This window comes from Trichosurus vulpecula, chromosome 7, assembly GCF_011100635.1.
Source record: "Trichosurus vulpecula isolate mTriVul1 chromosome 7, mTriVul1.pri, whole genome shotgun sequence".
NCBI lineage: Eukaryota > Metazoa > Chordata > Mammalia > Diprotodontia > Phalangeridae > Trichosurus > Trichosurus vulpecula.
In genome coordinates, this window is record NC_050579.1 from 192,268,054 (window position 1) to 192,287,326 (window position 19,273).

Below are 19,273 nucleotides of genomic sequence, written 5' to 3' on the forward strand. Positions count from 1 at the left end.
TGTGATTTTGCAATTGTAAGTATTCTTTTTCCTAATTCTATCACAACCCCTTGGTGACTTAGTAGATAGTTTTCAAGAGTAACTGTGCCCCTAAAACTCATTGCCATGTGGTAAACCTCCCTGAATATCGTCATAACATTTGTTTTGAACTAGCAAGGAAGCTGGAAAAAATAACATGTTTCTAAGGGAAATAGTAACTGGTTGGTGTTTCTCATAAGACTCCAAAACAAAGCATTTCAAATCCTGTGGTCTAAATTTCATGTACCACTGAAATTCATTGTTTTATATGAATTCATTTTTATATGAATTTTATTACAATGAATTTCGGTTAAAATTATTAATTGTGGTCAAATAGAACTTCATATCTAAATACTGTATACATAATATAATTTTATGCTTTTTTACTTTTTTAAAAATGTATTTTTAAATTTTAAACTATAGGCTTGGTAAAATTGGATAAAACCAACTCTGCAGAATCTCTTCCAGAACTACTGACATCAGACTCTGAAGGTAGCTATGCTGGAATGGGTAGTCCTAGAGACTTGCAGTCTCCTGATTTCACAACAGGAATTCACCCAGATAAGATTGAGGTTTGTTTTTTTAATCATCTACAGATTTGGGGGTTTTTTGGTTCTGTTTTTAATTCGTGTTTGCACCAAAATATCTGTGGAGTCTTAGCTATCCCATTCTCGTAACAGCTTTAAAGCTAACTCTTCCCTGACTTAAATGGAGTTGTAACTGGTAGCAAGAATGGTTTATACATTTTTACCTGTGCAGTGTTTTCCTTATACTTGTATACTATTACTACTTTTACATTTCTTCAATGATTACTGCTTTTAGGCTTTGTGATCTTTACTATATAAAATTTACTCTATATTTCAAAATAAAACATTAATTTAAATTCTTACAATGAGTAACCAACAGTTTCCTTGGCGATTTTGGAAAAAAAAATTAATTTATAATTCAACTAGTTAACATCTAATTTGAGAAAAATTAACCAAATTTGGAAATTTTTCCAAGTGGCACATTTGTAACAAAAGTAAAGAAAATAGAAACAAAATTTAACGCTAAGAGACTCTGGGCACAAAATAGAATCTTTGGTGTAGCTCTGGATTGTAGCTGTTCCCCTGATTCGTTTCTGGGATGGACCATGAATCTCCTACAGTGGTCAGAATATTGAGAGCATCATGATGTCATATAAATGAAAATTCCTTCAGAGTCATAACTGACTTGACATACAGGCATGTAAGATTTCTGTTGGAGTATCAGTGTTATATAATCTTGGAGATTCTAAATTCTTAATAAGTAAATAATATTAGCAAATTTATACATAGGAGTTTGTATTCTGCTAGTGCTAATATCATGCGTATTTAGTTTTGTGCTTCCAGAGTTTATCGTAATAGTTCTTCATATGATTTGTTTTATATTTAATGCTTACATTGAAAGGAATTTTACATGTAAGCATACTTAATTTACCTAATGGTGTTGAATAATATAGAGCAATGTGCTAATTAGGTTTGAGATATATTTTAATGTCTTAAGTAGGTTAAATCAACTAGATTTTCTAGAAGATATAATGAACTTTATTTTTTTAGGGATTTTACTCTTTCACTTTTTATTTTAATTTTAGGTGACAAAAATTAAAACATATGTTAATGGTGCATGCCCTGTGCATTCTAGTGAATATATAAAACCATATGAAGAATCACCAGCACTTAAAATGTCTGTTCCACAGTCCATTCCGAGTAATCGAATCAACTGTGCAAGCTCTTCTAATTGGGTTGCCAGCTCTTTCAGGTGAGATGCTTTTGATGTGTTTATTAATTTGGCACATACAACTTAATGGGAAATTTTCCACAGTAGCCAATTTCTAAGACTGTTTCCTTCCTGATGTGCAGTAAATCTCTTTAATAGGTTTGTATTGTGTCTGAGACTTTTTTTCACATTATGGATTCACTATATACCATAGAGGTCCAGCCACAGAGTAAAATAGTAAGCATCCTTAGGTATTTATTGACACCACATGTGCTAGCCAGTGATTCCATCTTAGCATCCAAATACATTTTATGCACTCATGTGCACACACAGGCATGTCATATATACAGGTGTGTATATGCCTTCATATATGTATATTACACATAATCTATTTATAATATACATATATGTTAAATCTGTGGTTTCACCTATGTTGGGAGTTCCTGGTGAAGAACTGTACAGTGGCCTCCTACACAGTATCTTATAGTTTTAGAGTTTAGACAGTTGCCTGATGATGTATATTTTAAGCTGTTTTCTACTCTCCCAGTTCTGTGATTCTCATAGCTACCCTACTACCTTTCTGTTATTGTCATTCAGTTATTAGTCCTGAATGTTTCACTTTATGATTATTTTTTGCCCCCTTTAAGCACTTATTAATTTGCGCCTTCTAGCCCTTACACTGGAAAAAAGTTAACTTCATATAGGTACTCTTCCTCTTTGAATTCATATCCAGCTACTGTTGCCATTTAACTGTTGGCAGTACTTAAAATTCTTCTTAATCATCCTTTTATTCTTCCATTCTCTGTGCTGTCCTATTTCCCAGATAATCTGCCATCAACCTTTAGAATGTAGGCACAATTCCTCCTAAGGAAGGAAGGTTTCAAGAGGGTATGGAGGACCAGTCTTTACAGTGTGCGTTAAGCCATTAGGTGCATTATTAGATTTTGTGTTATTAGTTCTGAGTTGATTATTGTCAGGCCTACCTCCACTTACAGTTTTGATACCTTACCCATCACATATAGAGAAATAGGTCTGTGCAAATAAATATATTATTGGTCTTTCATTTTTACATCACTTTGAATTTTCTCCTAAGAAATTTTTCCTCCCTGAGAGAAACTGTCATAACAAAGAATTTTTTTAAGAAAAATGAAATAGAAAAAAAATAAACAAAACCAGTTAATACATAGAAAAAGCTTAGCATTATATTCAGTGTTCCCTACCTATAAGATCCTGACTTTTACAAAGGAGTAGAGAAAGGTGTCTTCTCATGTCTTTTCTTTGGGGCCAAGCTTGCTCTTTATAATTTTCAAACACTGTATTTTGATTTTTTGTTATTGTTATTCTTTCCATTCATATTGTTGCAGTCATTCATTCTCACCCCCCCCCCCCCGCCCCTGACTCTATTTCTTTGATTCATGAAGTTCATTTAGAAATTTCTGGAATTCTCTCTTTTCATCATGCTTGTCGTTTCTTATAGCACAATAATGTTCCTTTACATTTCTGTAAAAGAAAAAATAGTTGACTTTACATTTTCTCTTATGGTTTTCTAGATCAATCATTTTAACCTTTTTTTGCATGTCATGGAAACCTTTAGCAGTCTTCTGAGGCCTATTTGTCCCTTCTCAAAATTACATTTTTAAATGCATAAAATATATAGGATTCCAAAGGAAACCAATTATATTAGAACATAGTTACTAAAATATTAAATTCATAGACCCCAGGCTAAGGATTCTTGCTCTAGCATAATATATGATATGTGGCTTATGAATATTGCTAATTTTATGAAACATACTATATTTGATAGATAATATAATATCAATTAAAAACCTAAATCTTTAAAAATATGAGATAATGCAGAAATCCATTGCCTATTTTGAAATCTGACAAAATTAATTTTAAAATTGTCACTTTAATAAAATGTTTTATTTAAATAGATGGTATTTGGTATCACCGTTTGCATTTGTGTATTAGTTATTTTATTTTCATTTTGGAATTAGAGATTTGGGAACCACTTGGCTCTCCATCAGATTTTGTAGTATTTTTAAGGCCGTATATGCACTTATTCACTAAATTAATGAAGCTTTTGAGAAGCTGATTGCACATTTTTCTGTGGTGTCCTCATGAAAGAATTGTACTTTCAGCCACATTCGTTTGTTGGAACAAAGAACACAATGACAGAATAAAGGAGCTATGGTATGAGCACTAAAGTAGGCTGTTGATTAACTCTTAAAATTCTTTGTAGTTTTGAGAAATTAATAAGAGCATGTACAATATATAGATAAGATTTGGAAACCAATTCTAATTCTAAATGCCAGAATGTAAGAAAATCCTCATAATAGTTTGTCTTCAAGCCTACAGTACAAGCAAGGTTGAGTTAGGAGTTCTTTGTGTTTGAAGGATTTCAAGCCCAAATAAGAAATACTGCTATCTATGACACAGAAACTGTGTCATAGATAGCAGTATTTCTTATCTCTGAAATATTTCTTAGAATTAAATGTAGATGTTAAATATCTCTGAAATAAATATTTCTTGGAATTAAATGTAGATTTTTTTCTAAAGGGAAATAATAATCATTCTTTCTTAACGTTTATAAAACATTTGAAAGTTTACAAAATATGTTCCTTCCAATTTTGTACAGTAGGGTAGTACAAGTACTATCCCCATTTTGCAGATGGGGAAACAGACTCAAAGAGGTTAAATGACTTTTCTAGCATGCTATAGTTAGAGATTTGAATCCAGTTCTTCAGAGATTCGAACCTATTTCTTCTCCAAGTCTAGGACACTTTCTCCTATACAGTGCTGCTGTTCTGTAGCTTATGAATGGTTCTTAAGTCCTTATAGGAATATTAGTTAATACTAACAGTGACTTTTTTTTAAAACAAGAAGGAAAGACAAATAAAAAAAATATAGTGGTTAAGTTACATTAAAATATAGGGGATTTTCTGTTAGGTCCCAATTCCTGAATCTGTAAAGGTAATTCAACTAGTTTTCTATTCTCTAGCAATGTACTGTCGTAGATTTTGACTACCATTGAGAGAATATTCTAGTTTATTTAAGGATTCATTTTTACTTAATGTTATCTTGTTATGTGTTTTGCATTAATATAAATTTCTGTGTATTAAAACTTAAAATGGAAAAGAAGGAAATGCTCTTCAGGGTCCTCTTTTGTCTTAACCAATAAAAATTTAATGTGAATTCCTGTGTGCCATGCCATTTGACCAAGAAAACTTAGCAATCTTTTCTTTCCTTAACTACTATTTAAAAAATAAGTTACATTTTAATTATGTCATTTAACATGGTAATGACTTTGAAAGTATTTTTGTTGTGTTATTTATATATACATATATAAAGAAAGGTTTTATCTGAAACATTCTATTTGAGGTTTCCCATAATTGAGGAAGTAGACATAAATTATACATCTGATCACCGATCTTATATATGATTTAGACAATTTCTGTGAAGGTTAGAAACTGGAATGTAAGTGAAAATGAGTGTCTTGAAAGGTAACCTTTTTTATGTCATTCAGCCCGGTCAGCCCTCCTGCCATGGATCTTAGAACCATTATGGAAATTGAAGAAAATATGCAAAAATGTGGAACTACACCAAAGACAAATTCAAGGTCAGTTAGGAAACAATGTAAATAAAAGAAGAAAACGTCACAGAAAAGGCAATACTTTAGATTTATATAATGATAAATACGTTTTTATAGTTTTCATTTATATTTTGTAATTCGAGGTATTTTGAATTTTAAAAAATTTTCATTCCTTAAGGAACATGGTACTGTGACATTTTTTTAATGTCATTGATTAATGGTGGTTATGCAAAAGCACAAAAGAAGGACTGGATTAGATGCTTTTCATGCCCCTTCTAACTTTAAATCAATGAACCTATGTGTGATCTCTTATTTTATACATGAAGGATATGGGAACTTGTTAATTAGGGCAGATCTGTGGCTTAAAGGATAAGTCCTTAAAGGTTCGCTGAAGCACATGGAAGTCAAATGAGTTTTCTGGCCTCATACAGTTAGCAAGGGTCAGGCAGGATTTGACACTAGATTTTTCTGACTGCAAGCCCAGAACTCTATCTGCTTTGCAATGCTGTCTCTTTAAGAAAATCAAAGTAGTTTTTTTTTTAATGTGGTCATGATATTAATGTAATTGGCTACATCTAGTTATTGTGTGATATTTAGCCTTTATTTAGTTATTTGATTCACTAACAATTCAACTGTCATTTTCCTTTATATGCTTTATAGTGTAGAAAATGAGAACTCTTAACATTTGTACCAATACATAGTTCTACTCGAAGTTAGGAAGAAAAACTAGTTTGTCTTTTCCTTTTTCTGACCTTTTTTCTATCATTCATTCTAAGTTATTCAGCATACATAAAGTGATTTCCTGCTGGCTGTTTTTGTGTCTTGAGTGAGTTGAGTTGATGGTTTTAGTCTATGTCCTGATAAATATAACATATACCTTTCCTTTAAAATCAGCATTTTGATTTGTTTAATCAGAGATACGAAAGATTCAGTGAGTATGAATAGTGAATCACCTTCCTATTGAAAAGTATAGAAGCATTAGGAAGAGAAATCCTATGTAGTTACTTTTTAATTCTATAAAATATTTTTATCTTTACTTTATCTTTAACATTTTAATTTTACATCAGTAAAATCTTGCCAAACTAGACAAGAATTCTAGTGATCATGTTCAGTCTCTTTTAAATATCAGAAATAACATTTTTCTTTGATTTCATTTGTAGCAAAACCACTACTCATGGGATTAAGCTTTCTCAAAAGCAAAGAAAAATGATTGCTATGGCTGCCAAGGAGAACAACCCAGGAATGAGTACTGTGGAAACTACAGTCATGACCACTCCTTCTATATCTGCAAAAGCCACAAAACCAGAGAATGCCTGGTATGTTCCTTTACATTAAAATAAGCATATATGTGTGTGTGTGTGTGTGTGTGTGTGTGTGTGTGTGTGTGTGTGTGTGTGTATGTATATAAATATATCTTTTTGCAAAGTAGTTTTCTTATTTATTTAAGTAGTGTTTAAGATATGCTTCTTTAATCTTTTCATTTGTTTAGTATGTCACTGTGATTGAAATTCATCCTCTCTGTTTTCAAAAAATAGCTAATCCAGCAGATTAGTAATTTTATGTTATTTTGCCGGTAGAGATTTGAAAACTACTAGTGATGGGAGTTGGACTCCAGGTAGTAAGCACCTACTGCATGTTAGCCATTGTGCTAGGTTCTGGGGAAATTAAGACAAAAATGAAGCAGTCTCTGCCTTTTATTGTAAAAGATGAGACAATATGCACGTTTTAAGCATAAATCAAATAGATTTTAAAGTAATGGAGGTGAAGGGAACAGTAGTTGCTGGGAGGGATCACAAAGGTCACCAAATAAGTGGTTTTTGAACTGGCCTTTGAAGGAAGTGAGAGATTCTAAGAGTTGTTGATGAAGAGGCATTCCAGGCATGGGAGACACCCTGTATAAAGTTTTTGCGATAGGAGATGATATGTCCGGAATGAAAACAGCAAGAAGCCCGGTTAGATTGAAATAAAGAGTTTTGAAAGAGGAGTAATTTGTAATAAACTAGAAAATTGGTTTGGAGGAAAATTGTATAAACATCAAACAATGGGATTTAATTACCTTAATATCAGCATTTTAATCAAATTCAGAAGGATGTATAAGTTTAATACACTACTGTGTTTTTTGTATGTGATGTTTAAAAAGGTTCAAGAGACATAGTTTCTGGGTAATTTAATCATTTTATTAGTAAGGCCAGCAGGTTATTAATAAAAAGATGGTCATTTGACCATCTCTCTTAGAACCCAGGACAATCATGGCAGCCAACTCAACAGTTGTTAGACATCTTTCAAAACAGTAGAAGGTTCATGAAACAGCAGTAAAATCTAATTGGTTACATGATTGGAAGTGGCCTGTGTCAAAATGAAGGGCTGAATATCTATTGGGTAAGGAAAGTATCTCTATACCAGACCACCATAGCTTTAGGCTATCAGTTCAAAGAATGTATACCCCATTGAGGCCTGAGAAGAACAGAAGTAATGGGCTTCCCCACCCTAGATTAATTAAATTCCTTGCGAAAACTGGACTTAAAGTCAGGACTTTGGAAGACAAGGGAGAATTCTCAATCTCCCAAAGATATTGGTTGTTATTAATCATTTCTCACATGTATTTGGGTTTTTAAAAATTTTTAATAGGTTTTTATTGATAGTTTTAGTATTTGTAGCCTACATTTTCACCTGTATGTGTGTGTATATATTACATATTTATATATGTATATTAAAAATATATACACACATGTATATACACACATATAAAACTTATACAATGCTTTAAGATTTGCAAAGGTCGTTACAAAAATTAATCTACATCACAACCTTAGGAAGTAGCTATTATTATCCCCGTGTCCCCATGAAACTTAGGCAAACAGCAGGTAAGGGACTTGCCCAGAATCACACCTCAAGTGTCAGAGGCTGGATTTGAATTGTATTTGACTCTGGTGTTAGCATACTATTGCTCTGTGCCACCTAGCTTCCTAAAGAATGGATGGATGGATGGATGGAAGAAGAGAGAAAAATTCAAGAAAACTAATCAATACATTAATACATTGAAAAAAATCTGACCTTGTAGTCGATGTTTCATACCTGTGAATTTGAACTCCTATTTTTCCAGAAGAATGGGGAGAGATGTCTTATCATATCTTTGGAACCAAGCTTCTGGTTGATAATTTCCCAACATTCAGTTTCTGTTGGTGTAGACTTCTTGATATTGTGAGAATCACTGGGTATATTGTTTTCCTGGTTCTGCTTATTTTATTTCATTTCATATCAGTCTTTCCTTGCTTCTCTGTCTGCGTTTATAATATTCATCACTTCTGATAGCAATATTCTGTTATCTTCATGTACCACAATTGATTTTGCCATTCTCCAGTTGATGAGACATCTGCTTTATTCCCAATACTTTGATACTACAAAAACTGCTGCTAAAAAGCTTTTAATATATATGGAGCCTTTCTTTTTGTCATTGAACTTCCTGGGCTGTATTATGTGCCTCATACTGGATCAAAGGGTGTGGATATTTTGGTCACTTCATTTGCAAAATTCCAGATTTCTTTCCAAAATGGTATATCAGTATACTAGTGTACCTGTCTCTCCACAAAACCCCTAACACTGACTATTCTTATCTTTTGTTTTCTGCCAGTTTGTTAATTGTGAAGTGAAACCTCAAGGTTGTTTTAATTTGCGTTTTTCTTATTAGTGATTTGGAGCATTTTTTCATATTCTTGTTAATAGTTTGTAATTCTCTTGAGAACTGTTTACGTCCTTTGAAGTATTGAGGAATGGTTTTTGGTCTTAGATGTTTCAGTTTGTTGCTTATTTATTTTGGATATCAAACTCTTATCAAGTAGTTGATACAAAGATTTTTTTTTCCCAATTGACTATTTCCCTTATCCTTGATATGTTAATTTTGTTTGTGCAAAAGCTTTTCAATTTCATGTAATCAAACTTAAGCATTTTATCTTTTGTAGTTATCTCTATCCATTATTTAGTTAAGAATTCCTCTTTTACTCATAACTGTGAAAGATACATGATCAGTTTCTTCCTAACTTTTTTATAGTTATATGATCTTTAATATTCAGGTCACATTCATTTTGAATTTACTGTGTAAGATATAAGGTACAAGATGCTGATTGGCCTAAGTCTGATTTCTGTCAGACTGATTCCCAGTTTCTCCAGTAGTTTATAAGAGAATTCTTTCCTATGTAATTTATGTCTGTAAGTTTGTCAAACACTCGGTTATTGAGTTTAATTATTTCTGATTCTTCTTCCTTATTCTGTTCGACTCACATACTTATTTTTAAATCAGTACCAACTATTGTTGATGATTGGTGCTTTAGCACCAGGACTTTTTAAGTGAATAAATGAATGAGCTTTATTAAGGACACTGTGTGCCAGGTACCATGCCATGGAATAAAAATTAATGGCTACCATACTGAAGAATTCTGAGTTATTTTGCATCTGTTTAGAGAACAAATGTCCAGCTATTCTGATCTTTTAGTATAAAAAATAATGTGCATTGTATTGTATGTTGAGGCGGGTTTTTATTTATTTTATGGTAGTTGTAAATGGATCTCTCCAGGTTACTTGGAAAACCACAAATTAACGTTATCTGTGTTGTAGTATATTTTTATTTATTTTGTTAACTATTTCCAATTACATTTTAATTTGCATAGAGCAGCACTGGGAACAGTGAGCTTGACACCTCTCTTTTATTCTTACAAATTGGTATTTAAGATTTAACACCTTTTTTTTTTTTTAAAAAAAAAGGGAAACTATTCTTTCAAGATGTTCTTCCATATTATATATCATTGTGGAATTTGTCATTTTTTTATATCTGGCCTTTTTCTCTAAGTGAAAATTCCAGTGCCACTTTTGCTAGGGAGTAGAACTCCGTTTAATTTTTGTGTGGTTACAGATGCCTATAAATGTTCTTCCATAAAGTTCCTTTGGCTCCTGGGATGGAAAATGGTGGTAGCCCAAGAGTTAGGAAAGTAAAGTATCAGTGAGAATGCTTTCATGATTGATGAAAGAAAAATTGAACTAATTTAAGTTAACATTTATTTCTTAAGTCAAGACAACAATCATTACTAAGCACCTACTATGTGTCAGCCCCTGTGCTAAGTGCTGGGATTACAAAGAAAGGCAAAAGTAACCCCTGCTTTCAAAGAGCTCGCAATCTACTGGAGAAGACAACATGCAAACAAATATATACAAATAATACACACATATGCACACACATGTACATACTCAATAAATTGGAAGGAGTCTTAGGAGAAAGGCCCTAGGATGAAGGGAAATCAGGAAAAACTTCTTGCAGAAGGTGGGATTTTTAGCTGAGGTGTGAAAGGTCAAGGAAGTGAGGAGACAGAGCAGGAAAGAGAATTCTAAACCTGAGGGACAGCCAGTGAAAATGTTCAGAGTTAGCAGATAGAGTGTCTTGTGTGAGAATGGCAAGAGCAGTTTTACTGGACTGCAGAGTGCATGCTGAGGAGTTAAACATGAGAAGACTGAAAAGTAGGAGAGGACCAGGTTATTGAAGGGCTTTAAAAGCCAAACAGGATCTTTAATCCTGGAGGTAATAGAGGACTACAGACCTATCCTTTAGGAAGATCACTTTGACAATGAGTGCAGGAGTACCTAAAAATGGGGAGATTAAGGCAGTTTGTAGACAACCCTTGCAGACCACTAGTGAGATTTGAGGCATTTTGTATTAGCAACATGTTTTGTGTTCTCTTGTTAAATTGAGATTACTTAGAGTAGTTCTGTATAAAAGTAAAGAGCTATATCATCATTGACCACAAACCCCAAAATACTGTTAGGAGAAGTTTGGCAATAGAGTGCTTTTATGCACAGAGCTATGAAGTTTTTGTACTCCATGGAAATGAGATACTTGTCTTGGAAATTCAGCAGCTTTACTGGCAGTGATATTTGCCAAAAGGGTGGGGAAACTACTGGCACTTATTCTGGTTAACTAAAGACACAGTATACTTTACACCCTACTTATCTTATTCTGCCGAAAGAAACCTCCAGTTTTGTTTGTTTGTCTGCTTTTTGTCTGTGAAAATCTAAGGATAACATAAAAGTAAAGTTAGGTTCTTTGGAGGCAGATAAAATTTGTATCAGATGTACTTTAAGAGGTCTTACCACCCCCCAAATATTTATGGGGATAATGTTCTACATTTTCCTTGGAGTTTTTAGTTTATTTTTTAAACATAGAGGATTTAAAGAATGGACAAACAATAATTTTACATTGTTTATTAGGATACCTGGATTTCACAGGAGAAAAAAAATGCAGAGGAAAAATTACATGTTCAAAAATAAAATTTCCTAATTCGCAGGCTGGCAGCAATTGCTCCCTTCTGTAAGTAGCAAAGAAAAAGGTAGTTGAAACAGGGTAGCAGGAGTAAGGTCATTGGTATTTAAAGGAACAGATTGGAAATACATAATCTATTATGTACCTTTAATTTTGGAGGTCAGACCTAGGTTGTGGCTAAGGCTGGCATACATGTTTCTGTCTGTGATCGAATTGTCAGACTTGGCTTTTTGGGGTAAGAAATTTTTTTAAAAAATTTTAACCAAAATCTAGGACATCTGGTTGCCTACTTAATCCAATATCTGCTCCTGTACTCTTCAACTCATTAATAGAAAATCAGGATAGATTAGACATCTCAGGTGAGAAACAATTCTGTAAGGTTTTTTTGGACACTAGAAAAAAAAAGACTTTAAAAATTGGATAGAGAAGTCCTTATAAGCTGCATGTCAGCCTGCCTTTTAGTTATTAAGGTACATTGTTCTCTTTTTGCATTAATCATTATTCCTTCATTTAAACAGTGCTTCATCAATCTAAAACAAATCACTAATCCTTTTTTTCCACATGCTGCTTTAAAAATAACATTACCTATATAGGCTCTTCAAAGTACTTAATATCTCGTCTATCAATAATACTGCCTACCTACCAGTGTTGTTTTGGGAATCAAGTAAGATAATGTATGTAAAATGCTCTATAAAAGTTAAAGCTTTGGATAACTGTGAGTTATTTTCTAAATTCATAGCTTCAGAGCTATTCATCAGGCTGTCCCAGACTACTTAAGGAAGATGACAATTTAAGAGTACCTTAAAGAACCAAACACATTTTTGTATCAATTGACAAATCTAATTCTAAGCCTTTGAGACAAATCAGTTCAGTTCTTTGCTATTTAAACATTGAATTTTCCTAGATTCCATTCTCTGTGTTTAGTACAACCTTCTTACTACTTCTTACTGTGGAGCTGTTTATTTTTCTTTCATGGACCTCCTGAAATCTCATATATTCTTGAAAGGCTTTCTTTGTTAAATGAAAGTGAGGTATGACTTGACAGTTGATTGACTCTGTGAACTTAAATGATAATGTAGTCAAGATAAGCATAGATCATTATCATTTTTATAATTTTTCTTACTTTTACATCTTTTATGTTATACAGGACTGTGGTTTGGTGATTATGTTGGTATTAGGTGAAAATCCATGCCTCATTTTCACTTAATCATAAAACTAATCAAAGGGGAATTGGTACTTCAGAGGACTTTTTTTTTTTTTTGTAAAGCTTTCCAAGTAATTTATGAGTTTAACCTTAGTCCATGACTTAGTCCTTGGCTGGTTTTTTCAAAGTATGAATTTCACATTTTGGGGATTTATGTGGTTAACATTTATAAAATGTCCTTTATTTAGTTAACTTTTTATTATATTTCCCAAAGAAAAATTCTGTTTAAAAAAAGCTGAAATCATTATCATAGAACATATCTTGCATTTGTAGTCTCTTTATTTTTGACTGTATGAAGTGTCCCTAAAATCTTAGTGCTTCTTTAAGCGCAAAACTGCGCTAAGAGTTTAGGGATATTCTGTATCGCAAGGGATCCTTAGAAAGGACCATAAGGCAAATAGTGCTGGGAAATATAGAGAGTAGAGAAGGTTAATACTAAGTTATTCAGAGTATCAGTCCACCACATGTGCAGAACAGTAAAGAATGTCCTTAGCTTAGGCCTGAGGAAATGAGAGGGTAAACTGGTTGTAATTAGTTCCTTTCATCACTTCAGATTTTCCTATAAATACATGGTCACTTTTATTTTCAAGCAGAATAAGTCAGTTTTTTTGTTTAAATAACTGTTTGTGAACTCAAAACCTTTCATACCCTAGTTGATAAAATGAGGTACTTGTTAGATAAATAGAAGTTGATTTTTTATATTTGATAAATGCTGACAACTCCAATAAAACTGACTATGTAGAATTCTTAGAGTGATTCTTTTTTATAGTAGAGTTTTCTAAATTATAACTGCTCCTGATGAAAATATTTCTAAAGTGTATATATTTGACTTCTTACACAGAATATGCTGAATAAGTTGACTTTTGATGACTTAGAGTTATCATTGTAAACATCACTTATTCAGTACTTTACCTTTCAGTCCTCTTCAACATGGCATACTGATGCTTTTAAAAACTATTGAAGACAATATTACCAAACTCAATTTATAATTTTAATGCTATACTAAACTATCAAAGGGTACTTTATAGAACTTGATAAAAAATATTTTGAGAAACAAAAAAAGGATATCAAAGGTAATAATGAAAGGAAGTATAGGATATATATGTGCGCACACACATGATATATGTAATTATATATAATATGCATGTACATGTAAAATTTACATGCATATATGTAATGATCTGTTTACATATTATCATTGTGGTCAAATAACTTATGAAAACACATCTGCTGTAGTCTTTGGCTCTTCTTGCTTGTATCCATTTGTTCCTGTCGTTATTCATAAAAACCTTTTTTTTCCCCCTTTCTTCCAAAGGCAGAGTTATACAGAATATTGAATTCAGGCTTACTGGAGGTTTTGCTGAATTGCTTTCCCATTGCTTTAGTTTTTCTTTACATTTGATGTCCTAATCCTTTTATATCCCTAAATATGTCTACCTGTCTTTTTTTTCTTTGTTTCCTTGTGACCCCAGTGCTTAGCACAATGCCTACCTAGAACATAGTAGGTGTTTAATAAATGCTTATTGACTCACTAACTGACTTTTTAGAAGTTAGGATATTCCTTCGAATTCATTATTTAATACAAAATCACTGAATCACTTTTTGATGATGAACTATGAAATGTCAATATTAACTTGAATGTTCACATTCTAAATATTGTTGGAACATATTCCCTGGGTTTTCACTGAAGTAATTTTAAAAAATAACTCAACGTGTTTGTGTGCCTTCTCTCATAGGACATCTTCTCTCAATTCAACTTCATCCAAGTCATTCTGGGATCTCTTACTGGAAGAAAAAAAATCTGTTACAAATCACACTCCAAGAAATCATGTTAAAAAAGTTTGCTTTAAAGGAGTTGAGGATTCTCAAGCTTTAAAATCTGTAAGGTAATAGGATAATAATTTGTATTTTCCACTCGGGATTTTTTTACATGTTGTGCAGTATTTTGAAGAGCTTTCACATCTTTGTATTTTGAAAATGTTATATTTAGGAGTGAGATGAGTCTGTTCTTCTAAAAAGGAACATTTTCATGCTAATTTTTAAGAAAATTCTCTCTGAAAACGATCCTTGAGTGTTTTCTTTTTTCTCCTCTCATTCTCACTGTTGAATTTTTTCTCCAGACATTTCATGTATGAAGTTTTAAAGAATGAATACATGTAAAAGGATAATGTCTCTATAGTCAAAAGTAACATTGTTAGGCGAGTTTTCTCATAATAGAATATAGTAGAATGCAGCTTTGTTCTGACATGTAAGTAACATTTATAATAAATAGAAGATAATTTTAGTAATCCAGTCTTAGTCATATTTATTATATTTCAAACTAGAAGGGACTTCAGGCAACATGTTCTATCCTAACATACAGATGAGAAAACTGAATCCCAGAGAAGCACTGAAATGACTAATTTTCAAAGCACAGCTACTTAGTTAATACAGACTTGTTGTAGGCTGAGTTCTTTTGGTTGTCTTAAGTAAATGGAACATTTTAATATTTGCCTTTCCAATTATAGCTTCCAAAAATCATAGTTGAACAAACATAATGTAAACTCTTCCATTTGGCATTTAAAATGTGTGTCCAACATACCTTTCCAGCTGTATTATGCATTACTCCCTCTCACCTATTTTACTTTTCAAATAAACTGACCTTCTTGCTATTTCTCACCCAGGAGACTTCATCTCCCATCTTTTTGCTTTTGCACAGGTTGTCTGCCATGCCTCCAAGGAACTTCATCCTTATCTTTCTTAAAACTTCCAGTTTCCTTTAAAGCATGGCTTAACTGCCCCCTCCTACATGGCGTCTCTCTTGATCTGTCTAGTTGTTAGTGTCTTCCCCCACAAATTTCTTGGATTTATTTTGTATGTACTTTTATGTGTATGTTGAACATGTTTCCTTAGTGCTTTTGAGGGATAGAGACTGTTTCATTTTTGTCTTTATATCCCTAGTGCCTTTTAATAGACTCTTAATAGTCTCTTAATAAATGATTGTTGATTGGATTCACTAAGGTATCTTAAGCCATAATTTTTATCTATTTTTTAAATTCGCGGTGCCCTCAAATGAATATTTTGCTGTGCATAGTTGATAGTATGTCTCTTTCATGCTATGGAGAAATGTTTTTTGGTTTTGTTTTTTTTTTTTTAAAACAGTGATTTGAAATATTGAGAGTTATTTTAGTGATATGTTCCTTTCTCATTGACTTAGAATTTCTTCTGTGTTTGTCAGTATTCAGTGCCAGATTATTTTTATAACTGCTTTTGGCATTTGTTTTGTAGATATTCAACACGAAGTAACCCAGGACCCGAAGGTGACCATACTTCAGATTTGCCACTGCTAGACAGTCCAAAGTAAGGTTGAATTAATTGGTTCTAACTGCTTTTTAGACCCTTCAAAGTTGAGATGCCAATTAACCATAGCAAAGATATTTTAATAGAAGGAGGGGATAAAAAAGGCTATTGTATGACTTGAGGAATACTGAGGAATACTGTCTTGTTTCATGATTTCTCTTAAGTTCCTGTTCCTGTTTAGTCATGAATAGAATGATAGTTGCCACTTTGTCCTCTTTTTCCTGTCTCCTACCTTATCACTGTTAAAGCTGTTAAAAAAATTTCTGTGCCAACTTGTTTATTTTGTGAAAATAGCTAAAAAGTATTAGTATTAGTAAAACACTGATAAAGAGTAGTATTTAACATGAAGCTAGGGACTGGACCTGTTTGCTTTACAAACCTTAGTCGTTTTTTGTGTCTTGACTCTTCATGACCCTGTTTATGATTTTCTTGGCAAAGATACTGGAGTAGTTTGTCATTTCCTTCTCTAGCTCATCTTCCTGAGGCAAACAGGGTTAAGTGTCTTGCCCAGGATCACATAAGTAGTAAGTGTCTGAGGCTGGTTTTAGAACTCACAGAGGTGAGTCTTCCTGACTTCAGGCCTAGCACTCTATCCACTGTGCCACTTAGCTGCCCTGCAAACCTTAGAATACTATGTAAATACTAGCTGCTGTTGTCATCGTCATCATTGTTATTATGACCTGTGATTTCACTGGTATTGGGAATTGCTGAATGTGGAAACTCCCTCTTCCAATTTAGGTTATTAGCACCTTCTTTGTAGCTAAGAGTCTTAGAATTCTCAAATGCACTGAGAGTTTAAGTGAATTCCCCAGGGTCACACAGCCAGGATGTGTCAGGTAGAGGACTTGAACTCAGGTCTCTCTGGCTTTAAGACCTGTATCAAGTTGCCTGTCCATGAAGAACATGTTTTATGACTTTTCTTTGAATGATAAATGAGAATTCCCAACAATTTTTCCCTTGCAGTCCTTGGCTGTCCTCATCACTGACTTCCCCTCCTGTGAATGCCCCTGTCACTTTTGCAGCTATTGTGGAGGAAGAGCTGCAGCAGGAGGCAGCTCTTAACAGGATTCGAGAAAAACCATTGGCCCTGATCCAGGTAAGGGAGCAGCTCAAAGCTTACCATTAACTCTTTAGGAAATTATTGTTTTGTAGGCAGAAGCAATCCTTCAGATCAGTCTGCTGGATTAAAAGTGTCAAAAACACTTAAGAACAAAACTAAATGGTCCCCTAGTGTAAATATTAATGAGAGGGCATTTATTTGGGTTATATAACTTAGAAACTTTCAGTTATGAGGAGGTTTTTCTTTTTCTCTAATGAAAGCACTTTCACCTTAATTCACCAAATGACTCTTATATGCAAGGTGATGTGCAGAAGAGAGACAAACTAGATACAACTGGTCCTCAAAAAACTTACGGTCTTAACGATTGTCTGTTTTAGAACTCCATTTTTTTTCTACTTGACCTCTATAATTTTTAACTTAAGAGTTTAATTTTTTCCTGTTTTTTCCCTCTTTAGGTTGAGGAACGTGCAATACAAGACTTGTTGATCCACTATGAAGCATATGGCAACCCTGATGAATTTGTCACTGTTGAAAGGGCACCTCAGGGACCTATTGCTGTACCTATGTGGAACAAGCATGGATACTAATCTATTACAGATTAGATATGCATACTTCATACTCTTAATCTTTATAGTAGAAAATAGGCTGAGAGAAAGAATTCTCATAATATCAACAGTTCATTCTGGAGTAAGAGAAGAGTTTAATTTTTCCATAGCAATGATTTTAAGTGTAATGTGTAATCAGAAGGAGATTTCAGAATTGTGTTTTTAGCAATTTTAAAAAAATGTATGGTAAACAGTTAACCATGTTAAGTTTAAGTAGAATTATTTACCTTAAGTCAGATTTGCAAGTAAGGGGAAGGATAAGTAATGAAAATATAAAAAGTGACACATTAAAAAAAAGATATCTTCCGTTTGAGAATTTGTGATTATTAGTTTAGAAAAATTTGCCAAATGTTTCTTGGTATGCTTATTTTTACCACAAAATTGAAATGTTTGAAATAGGGACCCTAACCATCGCTTTCTCAATCTACGACTAATGCCCAGAGTTTCATGATAGCCACATATTGGGGTATATTAAGTAATGAATCTGAGGTTTTGGATACTAATGCTTCACCATAGCACCTGTTTTCCTTGAGAATGTTTTAGGTTCCTCTGGAGTAACTTATTCTTCACTGTTATTTCAACCTTTGAACACAGTAGAAAGGAAGAAGGAAAAATACTTTCGCATAGCTGAAGTTAAAATAATTACAGTTCCCCATTGCAGTTGGGAGCCCCACTGCCTCTTAAGCCTTTTTGAAGTCTGATTGAGAGATTATTAGTTTCTCTAAGTGTTAAAAATTTCAAGAATGAATGTTTAATTATGGATGTATAAGATGACTAGTTTGGAAGAGGCTTGATAAATGGTTTTGCATATATTGTGTATACAAACTTTTCTGTGCCTGGTTCATCTGAACAAATTTACATTAAAAAAATAAGTTTGTTAGCCTTACAGTAGACTGTTTTCTTTGTCTGCATTTGAATAGGTTTAATTTTAAAATTTTCGCTATCTTGGTCAAGATTCTAGACAAAGTAAAAAGGAAAAAACCACAGAAGTCATACATACGTGAAAGAGTGGACTAAATGGACTTTGTTAGAATTAATTTGTTTTGGAAAGAAATGTAGCTACAATTCACTAATGATTTCATGTTCTGCTATACCAAAAAAAAAAAACTACCCTCATACACACAGAAACACAGTAAATATGTAAAGCAGAAATTCAATAAAAGGTAAAATCTTGATTTGCACCAATGTGTTGAGTATTTTTATTAAGTTTGTTATCTTGGAAATACCAAGTATATTTATAAATTGGTATCTACTATGCATTAAGAATGATTAACAGGATTGTTTTTCAGATGATTACCTATTCGAAGTATCATTTCTTATGCTATTATAAAGAATTTATAAAGAATAAAATGAATTCTATTTCCTCTTACTAGAATTTATACTAGTAAGATATATACTTGAAACCTATAAGAAT

The 19,273-nt window shown here is 32.8% G+C and overlaps 1 protein-coding gene across 1 annotated transcript in view; it reads left to right on the top strand.

Annotated features, from left to right (window-relative positions):
* IBTK (inhibitor of Bruton tyrosine kinase) overlaps positions 1-19,040 on the top strand; it is an 88,819-nt gene extending 69,779 nt beyond the window's left edge. Inside the window, exons 23-30 of the mRNA XM_036766109.1 lie at positions 442-590; positions 1,631-1,797; positions 5,282-5,374; positions 6,508-6,663; positions 14,592-14,741; positions 16,123-16,194; positions 17,158-17,290; positions 17,710-19,040. Of these exons, the coding sequence (XP_036622004.1) occupies positions 442-590; positions 1,631-1,797; positions 5,282-5,374; positions 6,508-6,663; positions 14,592-14,741; positions 16,123-16,194; positions 17,158-17,290; positions 17,710-17,841 (1,052 nt within the window). The 3' untranslated portion in view covers positions 17,842-19,040. The remainder of the gene's footprint in view (positions 1-441; positions 591-1,630; positions 1,798-5,281; positions 5,375-6,507; positions 6,664-14,591; positions 14,742-16,122; positions 16,195-17,157; positions 17,291-17,709) is intronic.
* The last annotated feature ends 233 nt before the right edge of the window (positions 19,041-19,273 follow it).